We start from the raw sequence: 24,056 nt of genomic DNA, 5'->3' as shown, positions 1-24,056 counted from the left end.
GTACTCGTCCAGATATTGCTCAAGCAATGGGTGTATTGAGCAGGTATATGTCCAAGCCAGGAAAAAAGCATTGGACGGCGGTGAAGCGTGTGTTCTGTTATCTTGGTGGTACGTCTGACCTTGGGTTATGCTATGAATGTATGAAGGGCTCAAGGGGACAAACATTATTAGAGCTGAGATGCTTTGTGGATGCTGATTGTGGAGGTGACATTGATAGTAGAATGTCTACAAGTGAATATGTTGTTTCCTCATTTGGCGGAGCTATCAGTTGGATGGGTAAGAGGCAGAGCACGGTTGCTTTATCTACTACAGAGGCTGAGTACATGGCCTTGACACATTCTGCCAAGGAGGCTTGCGGAGGTTATGCAAAGTGCTTGGCTTTGCACAAGAAGAGATGATTGTTGGGTGTGATAGACAGAGTGCAATTATCTTGGCTAAGAACTCAGGTTTCCATGCGAGGACCAAACATATCAGCATACAATACCATTTCATCAAGGAGAAGATTGAATACAAGGTTGTCTTGCTGGAGAAGGTTGACACAAAGGTCAACAATGTTGATTATCTGACCAATGCAGTGACTTCGGAGAAGTTTGAATGGTGTATAGCTAAATTGAGACTGAAGAAACATGTGAAGCATTCACCAAGTGTGAGAATGTTGGGTGATCGGTTTATCGCTTCGCGACTAGTCCGATTCGGGACGGGTCTAGGATTAAGGTTTTAAACTCCTCCCAAAGATGGTATTGGAGAGGATCGAACTCATGCTCTCACCCTACCTGCTCAACTCCCATGCGCCAGCTTTTATATATTTTGAAAACGAATAACGATTACCTTTATGTGATAACAAGTTTATGGTCGATTTTCCTGGTTGGCGCAATGACACAATTCCAACATAACTATTGCATTTTGACAATATTATAATATATTCATGTCTTTAAATCAAAGTATTATATATGTTTGTTCCAATATTATATATTTGTTATATCTTGTCCACATGAAGCACACAATATTGAGAGGGCTAAAGATTGTCTTGCATTGCCAAAGTTTTAATAGCTAGGAGAAATTAAACATTTGAATTATCGATCCTCGCTCATGCATTGCGATCATGACTCATGAGTACCTACAAGAGTCCATTTAATCATGAAAAGTAAATGGCTATATTCTCTTCGTATAAGGACCAATTTATATATGTGTAACTCATACATTCATTATTAGTTATCATTTCACTTGAATCTAATAGTTCTAATTTATTAGTCATATGAGTTGTTAAATGCAATTAATTAGAATAAATCAATAGTTAAGATTAAGTGTAAGATTTATTATTTTTACATCAATATAAATTTTCTCTCTCCACTAACATATTTGGATTAACTTATGTTGGAGACAAAAGATTTTAATCCAAAGTTTTTTTTTTTAAAGAAAAAAAAGGATATTGTTACTATCAAATAATGTTACTATCAAAATCACTATCATATACTAACCGTTGATTTCCGTCAATTAACGGTTATTATTTTCACAAATCAAACTCATTAATTAATTATTAATTCTCAATAAATAATAACCGTTGATTGGTGAAAATCAACGGTTAAGTTATGGTAGTGACATTGATAGTAACATTATTTAGTAGTAACAATATCCTATAAAAAAACATTAGAAATAAATTATTTTTTGTGGAAATAATCTATTTCCAAACATGCATTAGCAGCATTGTTGGTCAATAAATTATCTTCAGACAACATGAAGTAGCTAAAATAATATGAGTAAACGTTCTCTGCTCTTAACTTCCTCCGTCCCCCGTTAATTACAATGCAACATTAAGTTATGGCTCTCTATTATCATCATTCATCATCATATGTGAAATGTCCCACACTCTCTTCCATAGTTATTAAAGAGCATCCAAATTCTTTATTTCTGCCTGCTCCATTTTGGTGATGCCATTTTCAAGTTCTTAATTAGAACCATAACCAACAAATAAACATTCCTTTTTAACCCAGCTAACACTAATTAACATTCTAACAAAGAGAGACTTAAAAAAATTACAGAATAGGAAATAATATATTACATGAAACATCATAACTAATTTAACACCTAAAAATATTTATTTATTTTCTAAAAACAACTTCACATTCCAAGAAGTGAAAAAAATACCCAAGTTAAATATATCAATGGTTATGGAATTGGTGGCCCATGAGTTATAAGTCGTCTATTCAAAGAGGTCCACTAACAGGTAGACTGGGCTCTAGCACATTGTAACAGTTCAAAATATCCCTTATTATGGCATCTGACATATCCACCTAATAGTCCCTTTCAACTGAACAAGTTTCAGAAAGTTGAAGTTAATACCCTCTCAAAATGACAATTGTGCTCTAAAGATCACAGCTATTATTTGAAAGTGCTACTTTGGGCCTACATGCCTCATTCTATCAACAAAGAAAGTACTCAATTAATATTCATAAGCTAGCAACAGTAACATGTCATAATAGTGATAATATATTGTAATGTCACTTCCACAACTGGCAATTTTGTTCATGTGCTTCCAATCAATGATGCAGTGGTTGCTTATTAAAAGGTGTCACTATGAGTGTTGTGCCTTAACCAACTGAATTATTCTCCCCCATAAAACAACACGCTCCTAAATTACCAACCAAGTATCAAGAAAGCACTGAAAAAGTGTATATTCATTTCCACATACTAATGGGAAATCAGTGGATTGATAATGGAAATCTTTTGGGGATCAAAATTTGAGCTCTGATTGTGCTCAGTCAGTCTTAATGCATTTCTAATTGTGCTTTGTAAACTCTAATAATGTATTCGGCATGAGCAATGGCGGATTCAAGATTTTTTTTTTATAGGGAACGAAAATAAATATTAAAGTTACAAATGTTATTAATATTATTAAAAAGGGCCAATTGTTACAAATATTTTCTAAAGAGGGATTAACTATTAGGACTAATCATCTATTTTTATTAAAAAAATTATTTTATATATATAATACTACTAAAAAGTATTGAAGTTTAGAGAGGGATCACATGGGCCTATGCACTATGCTTCCATTTCTTGGTACAACCTGAACATTAGTACTAGAACTGCAAAAGAATAAGGTCACTTCCCAATAAATAGGCCCATGAGGGTATTGAAAAATATGGGCTGTTATTGATATAAGAAGCCTGTATTGTATAGCTCAACTTCTTCATTTTCCGGGATAAATAAAAAAATATATATATTTCTTGTCTTTTTTTTTTGGAAATATTCCAATCGGTTCATCGCTTCGCAACTAATCCGATTCGGGGCGGGTCCAAGATTAAGGCTTTAAACTCCTCCCAAAGGTGGTATGGGAGGATTATTGTTTGTCCTTTTAAATGACACAACTTATATTCTTTCACTCTCACAAAGAGGTGGGACCCACACATTTATATTTGTTTGTCCACTCTCTCTTCTCCTTTATCTATCTCTTTCTCTCACTTAAAATGACACAACTTTATATCTTTTAAAATGATACACACTTTTTCCAAAAAAAAATTAGGGAAAGAACAAGCTTTATGTGACTTTCTTTTTGTTCCCTTCCATGGACTCTTTTTGTTCCCTGCCTATGTAGAGGCCTGTGGTCCATGGTCCAGCCAGAAAAAGCTAACCTGGCTTGCCCTTTTTCTTTATTTTTATTTTCTGTTTGGAGTGTAACTAAAATTAAGGTTTTAAACTCTTCTAAAAGATAATATTGGGAAGGACCGAACATATACTCTCATCCCTATCTACTCAACTCTCATGCATCAAATGAACTACCATCATTGACCTTTTCCTTTATTTGGTTCAATGGATCTTAACTCACAAAGTTACAGGCCAACCTGTTAAAAATTTATCTTTTTTAGAAAATACCATCATAACCTTCTTTTTTTACTAGCTCTCTTATGTAAGATTTTTTTAAGAAATTTAAGTCCAAATGATTCTAGTAATTCATATGTTCAAATACAGTCCAAAACTATAAATAATTTATTTGAAAGAACAAGAAAAAAAAATCTTTCATTAAGACAAAAAAAAAAAAAAAAGAACAGATCGCTAGGCTAACCCATAAACTAGCGCGGACTTGGTTTGGGTTGACATTCGTGGCCCATTCAAAATGCAAGAAATCCGATTATGATTGTGTAAAAAAAATCAAAAAAATTAAACTAAACTGTAATTGAACTGAATCATACTTAAAGATTAATTAATTTTTAAAAATTAATTCTTGAATTGAACTGATTTTTAAATATTAGTTCTTAAATTGAATTGTTTTTGAAAAATTATTTTAAGAACTAAATTGGTTTATGAACCGAACTGGTTTAAAAAATCATGAACCGAATTGTTTTTTTTTCCTTCTCTTATTTTTTATATATATTTTTCTTCCTTATTTATTTTTCTCCTTCTTTTATGATAATTTTATACTTTATTTCTTTATTTTTTTATTTTTATTTTTATTTTTTCTCTTATGTAATTTTTCTCTTATTTTTTACTTTATTTTATTTTTATTTTTAATTATTAATGTTTTTTTAAATTTGTGGTATTATTTATTTTTATTTTCCTCAATATCTCCATTCTTTTCATACGATTTCATAACTAGTTAAAAACCCGATTTTAAGGGTGAGCAAAAGAATCACAAAAAATATTATACTTAAAAAAAAAATATTTTTTGAAAATTAGTTCTTTAAACTGAACTGTTTTTAAAAACTAGTTCTCGAACTAAAAACTAGTTTATGAATCGAACCAATTTTTTTCTCTCTATTTTTGTTCTCTTATTTATTTGTTTACCGTCTTTTTTTCCTTTTTTTTCTTTATTTCTTTATTTTTTCTCTTATATATTTTTATTTCTTAATATTTTTTATTTCTTTATATTTTTTATCTTTAAATTTTTTAATTTTCACTATCATTTATATATAATTTATAATTTTTTTATTTTTTCCTTTAATCTTTTTATAATTTTTATTTGGAAACAAACTTCTTATGAGTCAATTCAAAATTCTAAGAACTGAATTATTTTTCCAATTCAATTCGGTTGGGTAAAAAAATTGAACGAAACTGAACCATACACTGAGGTGCAGTTTATTTTCTCTTATTTGCACTACGATACACATCCCTAAACCCGATTCGTCCCATTTATTATCAACCCATTACAACTTGTGTATTTTATACAGTACGTTATCCACTTGTATTTTTTATTTTTTTAGTGAACGTTAATCTCTCTTTCCCTTTTAGAAGGGGTTAGGAAGGGGAAAAAAACACTTATTTATTTTATTAGACTATAGATAATAAAGTAATTTAAATTTATTTGTATGCAATTTTCTTCTTGTTTATTGGACTATACGTCCAAAATGTTTACTAATTCTTCCATTGCTTCCTCTCTTTCTTTCTTTTTCTTATTGCATTGTTTTCTTTTCCTTTCCATTATACTAGAAAAGAAACCCTAATGTTTCAATTATCTACTCTCTCTCTTTTTTGGTAAAGTAATTATCTACTTGTTATTTGGTAGTGGTAAATCGGTAATAATAAAAACCCTTTTTTATTTTTGTATTCAAAATAATTTAGTTTGACTAGAGTCAAAAATCAATTCATGTATTTAAAATTCAATACAAAAAGTATTATTTAAATTTTTCAATTTTTTAAATTTTTAAAGAGCAATAAAATAAGTTAAGTTTATTTTGTTAATAACTTTACTTTTATATAATATGGACATAGCCAGACTTTTTGATCCTTTTGCCATTCATCAATTAAAAAATAATCATTTTATCTCTCACCCAAAATATTCCACCCATCTTCCCCTGTTTAATCGATTAAACTGTGGGCTTAATCGGTTAAACAGTAAAAATACACAGAAAACGTGGAACCCGTTATTTAATCGATTAAGCATTGTAGCTTAATCAATTAAATAATGGCAGAAACCTTATATCTACATGTCTCAATCTCATTTTACGTATAACTGTTTTGTACACATAAATCTCTTTCGTTTCTCATCTCTAATCCAATCCATCAAGAGGTTATTTCATTTCACCATCTCTAGAACCTTAATCTTGTGAAATCATTGTCATTGTACTTACATATTCCTTTTTTGCACTTACATACGTTCTTTGCATACTTTCACTATTTAATCGATTGAGCCCGTGGTTTAATTGATTAAACAGGGACATATGGGTGAAATATTTTGAGTGAGTGGCAAAATGATTATTTTTTAATTGATGAAGGGCAAAAGGGTCAAAAAAGTCGACAAAACCACCAACTCAAATAATAAAACTAATGATCAATTAGGTACCCAAAAAAAAACTAATGATCAATTTAATGCATGCACCTTTAAATAATTATGGTGTGACAGAAAAAACTATTTTTATTGTAAAAAAGGAAATATTATACCCAGAATTTTACATAAAAAATAAATTCAAAACCCTCCCTTAATTTTTTCCAACACAAATTTTGTTTAAATAATTTTTTAACACGTTAGAAGTAATTGTCACACTACCAATATATTTTTTAGGGAAAAGTTCACCGCTCCTGTGGTTTACTCCAGAATCACTTATGTCCTTGTGATTTTTTTCTTATCAGATATGCTCCTGTGGTTTGTAAAAGGGTATATTTTTATCACATATGCCCTTGTGGTTTCTTAGTTTTTACAAAGCACAGGAGCATATGTGATCGAAAAAAAACCACAGGGGCATAAGTGATTCTGGAGTAAACCATAGGGACATTGGTGAACTTTTCCCTATTTTTTAACACACCTCACATCCCGAGAACCCTTTGGACTTTGAAGCAATTTATTATATTTCTTAACAAGTTCTGTCATGGGCGAATTTTTTGGACTTTGAAGCATGGGTAATGCATGGATCTTTTTTTTATTTTAATTACCTTGTGCTTAAATTCAACTGTTTTTCTTTTTATTAAAAAAATAAGGTGGTAAGGATTGAATTTTAGATCACTTATCAATTTTTTTCCAAAGTTTAAATTATTGAGTGAAGACATAAAAATGGTTTTATTATAGTTGACTCTCAAATCAAATCATAACATGTCCAATAAGTGATATAAAATTCAAAATTAAATCAATTTTTGCTTTATAATTTTTCAAGGAAATAATTCTAATATGTTATGGAAGGCCTGCTTGCAAGAGTCTGTCTTTCATAAGGGCGGATCGAGAGAGGGGTGAGCATTGGCAGCCGTTCATCCTTAAATTTTAATTTTTTTTATGTGTAAAATAATATTTTTAGTAATAGTAGGCTATTAGTACTAATAATTAGTCTCTCCCTCAAATTTTTTTATAATAATTAGTATCTCCTATTAGTCTTAATAATAAAAAATCTTAGATTCGCCACTACTGGTACATTAAATGTAATATATATATATATATATATATATATATATATATATATATATATATATAATTTATTTATTAATGATATACCACAAGATAGGTTGTAAGCCCATGAAAAACAAATTGAATATTAAATATATCAAAAGAATTACACTTTTGTATATCAAATAAAAGATATTAATATTCATATACAAGATGCAACTAAATTTTATCAAAAACAATGATGTATTGAAAGGGTCAAGTGAAATTATCACGATCCCCAGGTGGGCAACAATTAAAAATTTGAAAGAAGATGTTGAGAATGCCCTACATGACATCTATTGTATTGGCAACCAATTCAAGGTAACTGAAATTATTGAGTTCAGATGATGTGATGATATGGAGTCATTGCGACCCCGAAGAGGATGATGGAGAGATAATTCTATTCTATTATATATTTGGACTCCTGTGGCATATATAGACGGTGCTAATGTCTAGATGAGTAAGTACTATTTGATTGTTTTCTTTTTCTTGTCCAGACGAGTAGTTCTTTGGAAATCCCCTCAATCTTATACTTGAAGAACAAAATCCACATAACTAGTTGATAGGTACTGAACAGCAAATGAAAATATCAATGCAACTGTATATTATTTGATTACCAATGACAATTTGAGGTTGCTGGCAACTCTAGAAAATTCAAGGAAAGAAGAGAAAGTTACAAGTTCTTAGCTAACTCCTCACAACGGCCATGACCCCTAATTAAAGAAAAGAGACAAACAAACAACGATGGGCTCATAATAATCTCGGCCCACTACAAGCAGAATAACATTTGGGCCTCCCGCATTTACCCCTCATGTGTTCCCATCAGGTAATCTTTATTCCACTTGGCCCTTGTTAGCTCCGAATTTTATTAAATTACAATGTATTTGTCATAGTAAATGGACTATAAGTAATTTGATTTTGCAGGTAAAAATTGCCCAATTTGCAAAGAATGAGCCCACTATGGTAATTGGACTGATAATGGCAGATTTGTAAATATTTTGATATTTTCTTCTGCCATTAAATCGCAGGATAGGATAGTAGAGATGAAGGAGTTGAGCTGGCAGAATGAGAACCATTGGATGAGCAAAAGTAGCAATGGACAGCAATACTTAGGATTTATTCAATTCAGAGTCTCATAACTGTGGAGGGACACTTAGAGATTTTCGTTTTTCAATTTTAAGTAGTTCAGCTCTCTAGTTTTCTTTCAAGTCTGAATCTTTAGTTTTGTAATTTTCTTTTGAGACGCAAGCACAAGGAAGGAAGTCACTCTTGCAGGGATTCAAGAAGACCAGATTTTTGAAATGTTATTTAAGAAAGTGGGTGATATTAAATCACTAAGAGGTTTGAACCCATGTATAAAGCAGAAGAGATAAATGATGAGAATTATCACTGTGCAATTATAAAATTTCAAAACAGACTTACTTGATATCAAATAATGAAATAGACAGAATCAGAGGAATGAAATATGCAGAATTAGAGGAATAAAATCCGAGCCCACAGAACGTGTCTCCTTAAGACAATTTGCCCCCTCATTGATGCCAAAGGTTGATGGACACTTGTCTCCCAGGATAGAACATATTTCGTCTGAAGAGTGGTGTCACTGCCAGTGAAAAGCCCAAACGAACACAACAATATGCCAGAGGGATTACACCAGAGGATGAACAGAAATATGCAAACCAGAAGGAAGAAAAATCCCGACAAAGTTTCAGTGCAAAAAATCGGATTCTCTTTTCTGAAGGGGTCAGGGTCTATATATAGAAAACGTAAGGTCACTTTTCAAAAGGTACCTATTCGACGACGAAACAACACATTCGTTGGACACGAAAAGACACTCATTCAAGGATGAATCAACACGTTTGTTAGGATGAAACAACACGTCCGTTAGGATGAAACAACACATCCTTTAGGATGAAAAGATACATTTGTTTGTCGACGAATAGACACACATTTTCACTACCAAACTTCTTATTCATAACCAATAGATTGTTTACACAATTTATATATAAATTCCAACAAAAAATGAGTACTCATTTAATAATTTAACCTGTTGTGCATGTTCTTGATGTTTAATTAGTGAAACTTTCTTGTTTGAGTTTCATGGGAGTGGATTTTGAACTCATTCTTCATGAACTTTTATTGGAAAATTTATGAAAAATTTAAGTTTGTGATTTTTATTAATTGAAGACTTTAAGATTAAGAATAATCTGAAGTGGAAGTTGAGAAATTGAGATATTCAAATTGATTCAAGATTAGGGGACTGATTTGAGTCATTTTTACACTGGGTTTGGCAAATTCAGTTAATAGCTACAACACTCAGTTTTCATCAAGTATGTGTTACAACAGTTAAAATGCATGAATGCAAAATTTCAGGGAAAGTAATCTAATTCAGAATTCTAGAGCTTAATTCTTGATTCTTAATTGTTTAACGTGATTTGAGTATTCTTGATTTAGTTTACAATTTTAGAGATTGCAATTTCATTTGAAGAGTCAATTACATTCAATTTCAAGAAACAAAGATATAATATAAAAATGAAATTAAAACAATCGTTCTTGGTGGAACAATCCTAATTTTTGATTCATATACTACATTTGTGATTGTTAGCGACTTAGCGCAAGGCAAATTACCAAATTTACATTTCTCAAAAATTAACACCTAAGAGCCCTCATCTTGACTCTAGTCCCTCTTCTCATAACTTCTTTGCCACCGGGTTCGTTCATTTCTACCTCTTCTCCTCTCCTCCATCTTTGTCGTCCTATCCTCCTCTTCCTTGTCCCAGGATCGTATCATTTGTATTGGGTGAAGTAAGGGAGGAGCTACCCCTAGTGAGGCAATTTTGCCCTTCGAATATAAAAGTTCTTTAAATTTAAGTATTATTTTAATTTTATCATATAATTAACGAGTGTATACTCTCAATATTTATATTAATATTTAGTTTTAAGCATTATTTCAATTTTTTAACTCATCATATAAACAGCTATAGCTTCAAAGAAAAATATATGTGATAATTTCGCCATCCACCCCACAATTGTTTTTTTGTTCTCCCATTGTATATAATGGCATAACACTCACCAACGGTTGTCTCATACACAACACATGCATTTATTGTTGAAATTTCAATGCCCTTGATCTGGTAATAATTAAAAGATTGAACATAAAAAAAAAAGCAGATAAAGGGAACCCAAAAATACAGAAAATAATGGAGAGTAAAAAGGTAAATTATTGTAATTTAAAAAAAGTAAAATAATTCTTGCTATTAAGAATAAGGGAGAGGTTAAACTTATTACTTTTTTTTTTCTTACTACAAATTTTAACCGTTGATTTTTGTCAATTTAATGGTTATAATTTATTAAGAATTAATAATTAATTAATTAGTGTGACCCAATAAATTATAACTGTTAGATTGACGAAAATCAACGGTTAGTATTTGGTAGTTAGATGTAATAAAAAAATGTAGTAACCAAAGAATAAATAGAAAAAAAGTTTCATCAACACTCACCTATTCACAAAAAAGTCCGGTTTTTTATTTTTTTTTTATATATAAAAATCATATATCCTTCAAGGAAGGTAATTCTATTCGAGTTGAGAACATTCATATCATGATGGAACAATAATTTAAATCAAAAACCTTTCTTAAATGGAATCAAATATAAACCACTTTAACCAATTCATTTTCGTTTCTCACTTATTTTTTCAACAGAAACACAATGGCTCCAATAGGTCTGGACTATACAAACTCCAATGCAGCTTGTGCTTCCTCGTTCCCGCAACCTAACCTATAAAATGAGTGGACATTTGTTGAGTAATTTCTGATTCCGATGTATAATACTTGAAGGCAGTACACTATACAAGCATGTTTTGAAGAGAAAAATCTTGTTCCCATTGAAGAAAATTCAAAATCTTCACAACAATCTTCAGACTAGAAATTTATGATGAATTTAAATGAATTTTGCATCATTAAATGATCCAAACAAAAATTATGGGTTTAGTAAACCATCACCCTTAAATTATCCCTTCGTAAATAATTAATTTTATTGATATTGTGTTAACATAAAATTTACAATAAATTTAAATAAACTTTGAATCATTACGTTTTCACAACTAAAATGATTTTAATAAAAATTATAAAGTTAGCAAGCTGTCACCATTAATTTTCCCTTTGTAAATAAATTAATTTCAATATTATTATATTAATATATAATTAATGGATTTACTTTTTATACCGTTAATGTAGATAACTTATCTACATTGAGTCAAAAATGATATCGTTTTGAGGGGGAGAACAAAGTATTTTTGTAATTATAATTTATTTCAGGGTTATAATAGTCTTTTTTTTATAATTTTTTATTTATGTAACCCAAAATGACATCATTTTGTGAGTAAACATAGATAACTTATCTACATTCACTGTAGAAACATCATTAACGTCTGGAGGACCTCCTTTGATGATGTCAAAGCTAAGGAGATCATATTGAAGCTTGGAAGACATTGAAGAATATGATGTGTGGAATACTAGTGCATAGGTTAGAAACCTTGTAACTTCATTCTGCCTGATAGTGTGATTTCTTGCTCCTAGCATTCATTTGCATAAAATAAAATTTTTGTTCTCTTTTTTTTAATCATACACACTATCTACACATTCTGAAAAAGAGAGCAAATTTACAAAAGCAAGATAGAGTCAAACTTCCTTCATTCAATCTTCTTCTGATATTGTGAGCGAAAATTTCTGAAAGAAAAATCTGCCATACTGAGCTGAACGTTGTCTTCAATTTTTGATTTGAAAGAAAAATCTCAAATCTGCCTCATCAATTGGTTCTTCGAGTTCGCCCAATCTTAAATCCATTAGATAATGAACTATTGGTTTTAAGTCATCTCTGGCGATGAATCAACAATTCGAAATGCTTTTCTTGCGTATTCTTGATAAACCAGCATTTATATATAGATGTAGAAAGCTCTGTTTGGGAAGTCAGAAGCCCCCTTGACATCTCTTCATCTGCAAAGAATTCTCGATGTGAGAACACAGAGACAAAAGGCTAATCTTTGAATAGGAAAAAGAGATCCTGAAATAGTGGATTTCATCTTTGGTTGGGTTATCTTCTTGTGTGAGAAAAGCTTTCAACAGTGAGTATTATTGGATGTGGGTAAAATCTGGTGATTCTTTTTTTGTTTGAATTGAAAGAACACTACCCACAATTTGTTTGTCAAAAAGTCACTGAGAGTATATTCTTGGGTTATCTACCATAATTGGAGAATAAACGTCGTTGCATCACTCATTCATTTTTGTGGAGCTTGAAATCATATTTTTCTTGGCAGAAATGGAGAGCTAGGATTTCTGTAAAAAGTGAATTAGTCTCAGGTGCAATCTTTCTTTAATCTTTTTGCTTTTGATTTTGAAATTCTATTGCTGAATATTGTATCGATTGTTTTGTTGTTGGTTGTGTGAATTAAAGATTTGCCCCAGTGGAAAGTCTTGAACCAAGAGGGTTTGAGCAAGGTAGCTTAGCTTGAGTTGAACTCGAGGCTTGAAGCAGTGGAGACACTCAAGGAGTGAGTGGTCTAAAGTGGATTGGAAATGATAAGGAGATCTTTGTCCAAGTCCTCTGTGCTTAGCTTGAGTGTCAAGATCTCATAGCTTAAGCTAGAAAATTCTTGGTTGTTGAACCAAGGGTGTTAAAGAAATTTTTTTGTTTGCTATAGTTTTATTAGAATTGTTTGTGTATTGAAGTGCTCGTAAAACAAGTCTGTGAATTTTAATAAAACTTAGACCTGCCTTCAGTCTGGAGGTAGCACCCAATTAAGGCCTAGTGGGTGTGAACTAGGATAATTTTCTGGTGTGTTGTTCTCCTTTCTATGCTCTTTCAATTTCTGCAGTTTTACTGTATATTTGTTAAACTAATCAACTCTTTAATTTTTTTTGTGCAGTAATAAAATTAGCTCTTAACTGTATTAATCTTGATTTGGCTTATTGCATCTAAATTTAGTTCTTGGAGTTGATAGTATTGTTTGACTTTTGTAAATACTGACAGAAAAATAAATATATCACTGCTGTTATTATTTTTGTTGCACACTATTTTCATTTAATTAGCTTAAATTTTTTTTGTGTTCTGATATTTGGATTTAAATTGTATTAATATCATAATTCTGTTATATTGTTCAGTTAGTGATTTTAATTTTTTTTAGCTTAAGATATACCAAGATTTATTTCTTAATACAGGTTACTCTTGTCTTGATAGAGCTTGAATATTCTGTCATTTTTTTGGCTTTTATAAAAATTTATTTCTAAGCCCAATTTCAAGTTTTTTTTTTTAAAAAAAAATTATTATTTTTAATCTGCATCTGCGTATTTCTGCTGCACAAATAAAAAAAAATGTGTTGGATAAATAGTTTGTATTAATATACTTGACTTTTTAACTACGCACGGAAGTTGCACGGTGCAAGGTACGATATTCTATTCTCTTACTTCATTCTAGTACATTAGGGCATGTAGGGACCAGTTGCATTCTATTAAAATTGAAGATAAAAATCTAGCTAATTTGGTTTGCTTCTCTTGATTCTAATTCTACATTTATCAAATATTAAATTCACTTGACATAAATATTTTTTTTTAAATCCTTGAACACCTATTCACTCCCCTCTAGGTGTTTATCCGCATCCTTATTAAAGAAGCCTCTTGCCCAACAAGTGGTATCAGAGCTTCGTGCTCTAAGTGATTGGCCATTGCCAAAGAGTTAAAGATCTTATGGCTTCTTTCCATCAGGATATTCCTCTTGAGGGTGGTTCTACCAACCATCCTCCGTTTTTCAATGAAATTGATTATCCCTATTGGAAAACTTGGATGCAGATTTTTCTTGAGTCAGTAGATCTTAAAATTTGGTATAATGTTGAGGAAGGATATCAGCCTCCAACCACACTAGATGACAATGGAAGAACTGTAACTAAAAAACACATAAATTTCACTAGAGAAGAATTAGAGAGAGCCCAATACAACTCAAAAGTAAAAAACTTGATAGTTAATGCATTTGGTAATGACGAATACTATCGGGTATCTTCATGTAAGACCGCACGTGAGATGTGGCTCATTTTAGAAACAACCCATGAAGGTACTAGTGAAGTAAAACGTTCTAAACAAAATGCATTATCTAGAGAGTTTGAGCTCTTTGAGATGCATGAGGGTGAGTCTATATTTGACATGCAAAAATGTTTCATATATATAGTTACATCAATGAATGCTTTAAATATTTCTCATGATGATGAACTGTTAGTTAACAAAATTCTGAGATGTCTTACCAAGGAATGAGATGCAAAGGCTTCGGCTATCTATGAAGCTAAAGATCTCTCTACAATGTCCATTGCCACTTTATTTGGAAAGCTTCAAGAGTACGAGTTAGAGCTAAACAGAAGGGCTAATCGTGAGCTTAACAAGAAGAAACAAAAGGGATTAGCTCTCAAAGCTTCATCATCTCATTCAAAGGAAAACAAAGAAAGCAAGCAAAGTAAGAAAATTACTGATACTTCATCAAGTGAATCAAGCACCGGTGAAGACGATGAAATGACAATGTTCGTGAAAAAGTTTAACAAGTCATTCACCAAGTTTTTCAACAACAAGTTCAACAAAGTCATAATTAATAACAAACTTAATTATGTTTAGGATCATTAAGCTATTATTGTAAAATGACTTTTAACAAAAATTACAGGATCAACAAGCCATCGTGGCTGAATCGCCCCTTTGTAAATAAATTGAATTTTTTTGGGTAAACAATAAATTGATTTTAACTTTATTATATTACAGAAAAATATTTCTGCAGACAAGTTATTTGCATTTACCCCAAAAATGATGTCGTTTTGGGATTGAAATATTAACAAATTATAATTATAAAGACTATAATAACCCTGAAATAAATTAAAATTACAAAAACATCATGATTTTCACTCCAAAACAACGTCGTATTGGACTTGCTGCAGATAAATTATCTGCAGTAACTGCAGAAAAAGCGAACCCATTATATTAATACATAATTTATGACAAATTTAAACAAGCTTGAATCATTAAGTTGTAACACCTAAAATGACTGTAAACAAAAAATGAGGTGTTTGACATATTTTTTTAAAGATAAAAACTATTTTTAAGTTAAAGTTAGAAAAGAACTTAAAAATTAAAGTTACAAGCTGTTTGATAATTATACAAGAGAATGGTTATATTTATAAATTTTTTGTTTACAAATTATACTAGGTACTCCCGGAAGTACACTAGGTTACACTATGTACTTTCGGGAGTACATAGTGTAATTTGCAAAAATTTATAAAAAAATTTGTAAAAGAATCATTCCTCATTATACAAAATTATTTTGAGAGTTTTGCAGAGAACAAATGAAATAATTTGTTATTAGGTTAAAGAATAAAATTGATAAATATAAATTTAGATTAAGGGTGAAATTGAAAATAAATTTTAGAAATCTAAAAAGCTAGTATATATCTTGAAAAAAACTTCTCTTGAAAGTTTTTAGCTTTTGTTTGTCTTATTCATTATAGTAAAAAGATCTTTTTATAATAAAATATTGGGAAAAATGTTTATCCTGTGACACAGGAGATCAAGTTATTCCCAACAACTCAAAAACTACATCGCTTTGGGGATTGAGAGAATTATTGAAGGATATTTTAGAAAAAAAAATTTGTTTTATGAATTTTACCAAAACACTCTTCATTAATTCTCTCAATCCTTAAAAGAACGTAGTTTTGAGGTTGTTGAAGATAATTTTATCTCCTTTGATAAGAGAAATGATAAACCCTAAGATTACATCTAAAAACATATTTGGCTAATTAAGCTTCTACTTATAAGGAAAAGAGAAGATAAAAATAAGAGTACTTCACAAATATACACTAAAAATGTATTTAAATGTTAATATTGTTATTTTTAATTACTACAAAATGTATTTAAATGAATTTTCCATCATGAGTTTGTCACAACTAAAATGATCATATTCTAAAGACTCGAGGTCAACAATGGTTAGTGCTAAGTCACCTCTTAAATTAAGTTTTTAATATTTGTATTTTTAATTAGTAGAAATTTATGATAAATTTAATTAAGATTAAATTATTAAGTTGTCAAAGTTAAAATGACCCTAAACGAAAGATGAAAGGTCAACAAATCATCAAGACTTAATTAACTTCCCTTTTAATTAAAAGAAAATTTAATCAAAGAAAATAACGATAACAATATTAACATAATTAGACAAATGTACTAGCAAGAATGAGTGGACGCAAAAACTCCATGTAGAAACATATTAAGCCATAGAACTCCAAGTATTGTTACATTCTACCTACTATTATTTTTGTATATACCTTCTATTGTTTTATATATGTAAAAAATGTTTCTTCGGAAATAAAATTATTTCTAGCAATCCCAAAACTATAGTGTTTTGGGATTGAGAACATTAATGAGGAATATTTTAGGAATTTTTTGTTTCTTTGTTATATGAATTTTATCAAAATACTCTTCATTAATTCTCTTAACTCTCAAAACAACGTAAAAATAACTTTATTTGTGGCAGGATAAATGATATACCCGTTATATATATATATATATATATATATATATATATATATATATATATATATATATATATATATATATATATCATTTCTCAAGCTGTCGGAGATAATTTTATCTCCGGCTACTAAATATTAACCGTACAAAGATGGATCAATGGTGATAAAGGAAGAGAGAGAAAAACGAAATCTTAACCATTCAAAGGTGAATCAATTAATATAAGGAAATAAATAAATAAAACGACGTAGTTTTGGGATAGCCGGAGATAAACTTATCTCAAATTGTTGGAGAAATGTTTTTCTCATACATACACACATATATATTATATTGTCTTATTCTTTCCCATTTTATATGTTCTAATTATATCTTGGTTAAATAAGAGATTGGGTGCTAATGATATGTTGGGTATCCATCCCACATTCTACAAAAAAGCAGGCATTTAGCGGCGGTTCATTTTTGGTATACGCGACGGTTACAACCGCCCCTAATTGCAAAAATGCATTTAGCGACGGTTATAACCGTCGCGTATACCAAAAATGAACCGCCGCAAAATGCCTATTTTTTTGTAATAATTTGTCATGTAAAGCTATTGTATGAAAACTGAAATGGATTATTTACAATGATACTAACGCTTGTTTTATTTGGTTTATGATTCACGTACTAAAGTTGATATTTTCTATAAAAAGAAGACATTGTTCCATAATCACACCTTGTAACCAGGGGCGGACTGAATTTTATTTTTTATTTTATTTTTTTATTTATAAAATAATATTTTTTAATAATAATAGGTGTTACGATCTGATAGATCGATATGTACAATTATATATTCGTATGTTAATATAGGATTTGTTTGTCCTCTCTCAGGTACCTATAGGAGAGGTACCCTAGAGATCAGCGGATTACTGTGCACAATATTATAAACGACATAGTCAAGGCGTGGGTTACCTAGCAAGAGTGTACTCCTGGGCTCTTAGGAATATTGGGGGCCCAAGTCCAACTGCTTAGCTGTCTGGATAAGATCGTCATTAATAAAAGATTCATTTCCTGTTTGTGTTGTCCTTTATTGGACCTTCTAGAATATATGTCTTTGTCAGGTTCATAAGAATAGGCTATTAGTATTAATAGTTAGCTCCTCCTTAAAAAATATTTATAACAGTTAGTATCTCATATTAATCTTAATAATACTTATAATTTTACAGTTTTATTTTTGCCCCCTATTATAAAAATTATTGGGTCCGCAATTGCTTCTACACGCAAGTGAATGGCTATACGTTTAGGAATAGAAACAGAAACTGATTTATAAATTAAAGGCCCTTCCAATCCATACTTAATTTGTTGCGTTTTCCCTTCGATTAAGCACCAACAACATATGTGGAATATGTTTTAAAAAAGAATTAATCTAATTCCAACATCAAGATAGATCTTGTTTCTCATATTTTAATATGTTAAGAGGTCTTCAAAACAAGCTACATAATAAATGAACAATGTGAACGCAAAGCTACTGTCACATGGTAAAGAAACTATAATTTTTAAGCTATTGAATTCCTCATTGCTCTCCAATCTAAACCCAAAAGTTGTAAGGCATATTTTGCAGCCATGACATGAACCATGTTTCAAATAAGTTTGGTCCCCCAAGTGGACCACATGCTGGAACATGTGCTCCGCAATTGATGTGCAACCAACCTTTGGTCCTTCTTTTGTATGTTGTATCTTGCAAATAGCAATGCTCCAAAATACATTCAATGTGCTAGATATAACTTAGTTCACTTACCTATATCTAAAAGACTCAAAATTGCATAAACCACAATCATATAAACTGCTCCTTCTTTGAACTTGCTATAATTCAAGGATGCAGATACGTCAATACTAGAAGAGATAGCTAGCTACCACCATTTTTTCTGTTTTTCCTCAATGGTTTGCATGTGGGTTGCAACTTGCACATGCCCAACTAATATCTAAGCTGATCCCCATTTCATATTTTACCGTATCTAACCCTTGAGAAAGATATTACTTTTATTTTTGATTTGTACAAGCTGCCACTCCAGTTAGAGGCTCTACGTCATATGCCCCATTGTTGTCCCAAAGGGAAGGACAAGATAAATAAAAATCAATTGAGTTACGCTTTCTTATTATTTAACTGCTTCAAAACTAAGTAAAATGGTTTTAATGTCTTTTTTTTTTCAGAAATATTCCAATTGGTTAATCGCTTCGCGATTAGTCTGATGTGGAGCATATCTGTTAGTCTTAATTTCTACTTAGTTTAGTAGTAAATTTCCTATAGTTTTTTTGTCTAAGTGCAGGTAAAAGTGGGCCGAAATTAATGAAGTAAGCCCGAGTGGTAAAAAAAATGGTAGAAAAAGGAATTTTAACTTTTCACTAATATTTTTCTCCTTTTTACCACAGAAAAGGACACTTGGCAAGAAAAGAAGGAAGATGAGATGAGATGGAAAAATAGCACCCGTTGGATCTAAGGGACAGCATATGTTGAAGCTCTAGTTGAAGAAAAGTCATAAGTCTCTTTTAATAAAGAGGGAAAAACGCATATTTTAGAGTTGAAAGTTTCGTTTTAAGAGAACTCAGTTTTTAGTTGTAATGAGATTTTCATTTTGAGCGCTTAGTTTCTTAGTTTTCTTGGAGATGAATGCACAAGGAAGAACACCACTCTTGAAGGGATTCAAGAAGACCAACTTTCAGTGCAACTCGTTGTTTTATTTCTCTGTTCTTAAGCTTTTCATAGAATTCTACATTTTGAATTGGTGAAGAACCTTATCGGTCTGTTACTTCTACTTTTACTATTTCTTTCCTTTGAGAATAAAAATCATGTTTACTGTTAATTCAGATTTCATTTTTGCTTTATTTTTCAACATGCATTGCTAAATCTTTTCTGGAATTCTGATGGAGATGATGAGTACCCATTAATAATCTGAATTGTTGTGCATGTTCTTGATGTTTGAGTAGTGAATATTTTTTGGTTTAAGTTCCATGGGAATGGGCTTAAAGATTCTTACATGAACTTATATTGGGAAATTTGAGTTTATGCTTTTCATTAATTCAAGTTTTCAAGATTAGGAATAATCTAGGAAAGAATTAGATTACAAGTCATCAGTAAAATGATTCAAGATTAAGGGATTAATGTGAATCATTTCACAAACTGAATTTGGGAAAGTTTAGTGGGGTTCTACAAAAAGTCAGATTCCATCAATTTTAGGTGCTACAACAGTTAAACGCAGACATGCAATATTCAGGGAAAAGTCATTGAAGTCAGGATTCTGGAATTTTTAATATTCATTTTTACTCTTATAAACGTGTTCTTGTTGTTCTTAATATAGTTTACAATTCAGAAAATACAGTTTTCATTGAAAAAGAATAATCGAAGGAAACTGAATTTCCCGTTCCAAAAGAATGATAACTCTTTCTTTTGAAAATTACAACCAACAAAATGGCGCCGTTTCCGGGGAGCGGTGCATGATTTAGTTTCTTTTTGAAGTTCTTTGGTTTATTTTCTTGAATTTGTGATCTGTTACATTTTTAATTTTTGACAAGTTTTGAATTCTTTTTAATTCTTGCAGTTTACTAATTCTGAACGTAAAAAAACAGCACTGTTACAGTAATTCTGAACGTTCTGCCACACCAGATTGACAAAGGAAGTGATTGATTACTAAACTATGGCAGACGACAACAGCTCAATCCATGGGAACAATGAAAATGGGAATGAAAATGCCATGATCCTGTAATTGAAGAGCTACCCGTAATGGAGTATGCAATTACATCTCTCGATGGGGTGATCCCAGGCTAGTTCAACCAAAATTAGAAGCAAATTTCGATTTGAAGCCAAGGATGATGCAACTCCTTCAATCGATTACCCAATATCATGGAATGCCTCATGAAGATCCACATAGGCACATCACAAAGTTCATGAAGATTTCAGACACCTTCTCTGTTCCTGGTGTTTCCAATGAGGCCATGAGAATGAAACTCTTTCCTTACTCTCTGGGAGGAGCAGCAGAGGATTGGATAGAGAATATGCCATCTAATTCTATAACTACGTGGAAAGAGTTGGGAGAGTCTTTTCTTATGAAGTTCTTCCCTCCCACGATGGTTTGTGATTTACGTGACAACATCACTGGCTTCAGGCAGTGTGCTGAAGAGTCTCTCCATGAAGCCTGGACTAGATACAAAAGGATGCTGTGGAAGTGTCCAACTCATAGACTGCCTAACTGGGCAATTATTCAAATTTTCTATAGAGGTATGAGTTTGCAAGGGAGATCCAATTTAGATTCCACAGCTGGAGGTGCTTTTCTGCTCAAAAAGTACACTGATGCTTACAATATTCTTGAGGTAATCAGTGTAAACAGTTGTCAATGGCCGCTTGATAGAGTTGATCAGCCAAAAAGGGCTGCTGGCCTTCATGAAGTGACAACAACCACCTTCATGGCAGCTGAACTTGCTGCCCTAAACAACACAGTGAAGAATCTTACCAAGGTGGTGGTAGACTCTAAGCAGCCAGCACCTGCTCAAGTAGCTGCTACAGCAGTTATCTGCTCCCTATGCTATGGGCCACATGCATTTGAGGAATGCCCCAACAACCCCACATCAGTTCTTTATGTGGGAGAATTCAATCGTGGCTACAACAACCGCAACCAATACAACCAACCCAGATGGCAAAATCAAGGTGGCCAATTTGGCCAGAATCAAGGCCATGGATACCACTACAATGCTGGAAATAAAGCACCTAGTCAGAGCTTCCAAGGAGGACAACAACAATTTCAGCCATCAAAGATGACATTTCCTCCTGGATTCAACCAATCTTTTCCTGCAGACCAGAATAAACAAGGGAATGCAGAAGCTCACCCACCTCTTGAGCAGTGGATGAAGGACTATGTTGCAAAGAATGATCATGCTGTGCAAAATCAGGCAGCTCTACTCCAAAGTCATAGTGCTATGTTAAAAAGCATTGAGACACAAATAGGTCAGCTTGCTGCAACACTCAGTGGCAGACCATTGGGAGCACTCCCTAGTGATACAGAATTACCAAGGAGAGATGGAAAAGAAACATATAAAGCTCTCCAACTGAGAAATGGCAGAGAAATGGATCAACCAGAACCTGTTGTAAGGCCTTCTACCTTGAGGAAGTTGATGGAGAAAGAAGAGAAGCAAGTGGACAACACTGCTATAGCAACTATACCTCAAGAAAATGATAATGGGGAAGAAAATGCTTCTGAACTAGAAAGGGCAGAGCAAAGATCAAAGGAACAGATAAGCTCGTGCAGAATAAAGAAGCCTCTCAACCACCCTCTAAGGCAAAACAAGTTCCTTTTCCTAAAGGACTCCAAAAACAGCATCAAGAGCAGAACTTTAAGCGATTCCTGGACATTCTGAAGCAATTGCAAATTAATATACCCTTTGTGGAAGCACTTCAAAACATGACGAGCTATGTGAATTTCATGAAGGATATTCTCACAAAGAAAAGGAGGCTTAAAGAGTATGAAACAGTAGCATTAACAAAGGAATGCAGCAGCTATGTCTCCAACAAATTGCTCCGAAATTGGAAGATCCAGGTTCTTTTACAATTCCATGTACAATAAGAGATAGATACATTGGTAGAGCCTTATGTGACTTAGGCTCTAGCATAAACTTAATGCCAACTTCTATCTTTAAAACACTTGGAGTGAAAGCCTCTCCAACACAGTTACTCTCCAATTAGCTGATAGAACTCTTGCATTCCCTGATGGAAAAATAGAGAACATCTTAGTTAAAGTTGACAGATTTATTTTTCCAGCTGATTTTATAATCTTAGATTGTGAAGTTGATGAGAATGTGCCTATCATAGTGGGTAGGCCATTTTTAGCCACAGGGGGTGCCATAATTGATGTTAAAAAGGGAGAATTAACTATGAGGGTCAATGAGGAAAAGATCACATTTAATGTGTTAAAAGCAATGATTTTTATTGATGAAGATGTTGATGACTATTCTGCCATATCTGTTTTAGATCATATTGTTGCTGACTATTCTCTTGTGAATAATGAATTTAACAATTCAGAATTTGGCAGTATTGAACAGATTGCTGAAAATCTAAAGGAAAGTGAGCTTGTCTTAGCTTTAGAACCTAAACCAACAAGGTTTTTTAGGGATAAACAGTTTGAATCCTTAGGGCTACATGAAAGATCCTTTAAACCTCTAAAACCATTGCTTGGTCGAACCGAGAGCTGCTCGGGAATATCTTTTCTGAGAGCAAGAGTGCAGAGTAATAATCAGGATTGCCAACAGGAACAATCTACTCTGACTAAGAGCAACCCTCTTCAACTATACGCAAGCGTACGTGTCAAGCAATATAGGGTATTGTAGCCCCAGATTTATCGTCCTCAGGGAGCAGTTGTGAAGTAAGAAACGCTAAAGGAAACTTAATTTGTAAAATGGAGCAATAAAAGAAAGTACTATTCTCAGCTAAGCTTCACATAGAGCAATCTCTGGGCAGCTAGTTAAACAATGTTAACCATTCTGAACCAGATGAGCGCAGTGAATGACTTAGCACGGTCATCGAATAAAAAAAACATCAATTTAAGTAACGTCAAGAGCAGTCAATGAAATGAAAGTAAGAGCATCAGCTGGTAAAACACAGTTTAGTTATCGTGAGGGAAAGGTTGTGATAGAAGTTTGAATTAAGATTAATTTTAGAAAAAGTCAAGTAGGTGTCACGGGTTCCATGTTTTCATCCTTTTGGTTAACCCTGCTTGGTAGCATATTTTACAAGTGGATTTTGCTCCTTCCCTTGTTTTGCTACAGGTAAGCAGAGGGCAGGGCCCTACTCTCCACGTTACTCCATAGTACTTGGAGTTATATGCAAGGAAACCATGTTGCCTTCTCAAAAGAGCATGGATTCACATGGCAGTGCTCCCCATTCCAGGTGTTTCTCCCTCCTTTCTTCAGGCTAAACTACCCCAGGATTTTTAGAATGCTCCACACGCCTTTGTCAGTGTTTCATCAACCGAGTGGACCCGGGATGAGGTTGCCAGCCCAAAGGGTTTCACAAAATCAATAAATTAAACCAAAGAGCAACTCAAAATTCATTTATAAAATATGTGTTCCTTACAAAGTTATCCTAAGACAAAAGGGATTACTTCTATGGAACCCTCACCTACTTAGAGGAAATTAGCTCCTAGTGAGCATTT

At 32.1% G+C, this 24,056-nt stretch overlaps 1 protein-coding gene across 1 annotated transcript; it reads left to right on the top strand.

The window, feature by feature from the left end:
* Positions 1–20,763: 20,763 nt before the first annotated feature.
* On the top strand, positions 20,764–22,266 carry LOC133300547 (uncharacterized). Its single transcript, XM_061500107.1, has one exon. The coding sequence runs from the start codon at positions 20,764–20,766 to the stop codon at positions 22,264–22,266; it is 1,503 nt and encodes a 500-aa protein (XP_061356091.1).
* Positions 22,267–24,056: the final 1,790 nt, after the last annotated feature.

Source organism: Gastrolobium bilobum, unplaced genomic scaffold, assembly GCF_033153095.1.
Source record: "Gastrolobium bilobum isolate Gb01-03AN ecotype WA unplaced genomic scaffold, APGP_CSIRO_Gbil_v1 utg27707, whole genome shotgun sequence".
NCBI classification, from domain to species: domain Eukaryota; kingdom Viridiplantae; phylum Streptophyta; class Magnoliopsida; order Fabales; family Fabaceae; genus Gastrolobium; species Gastrolobium bilobum.
This window is presented reverse-complemented; position numbering and strand designations above follow the sequence as displayed.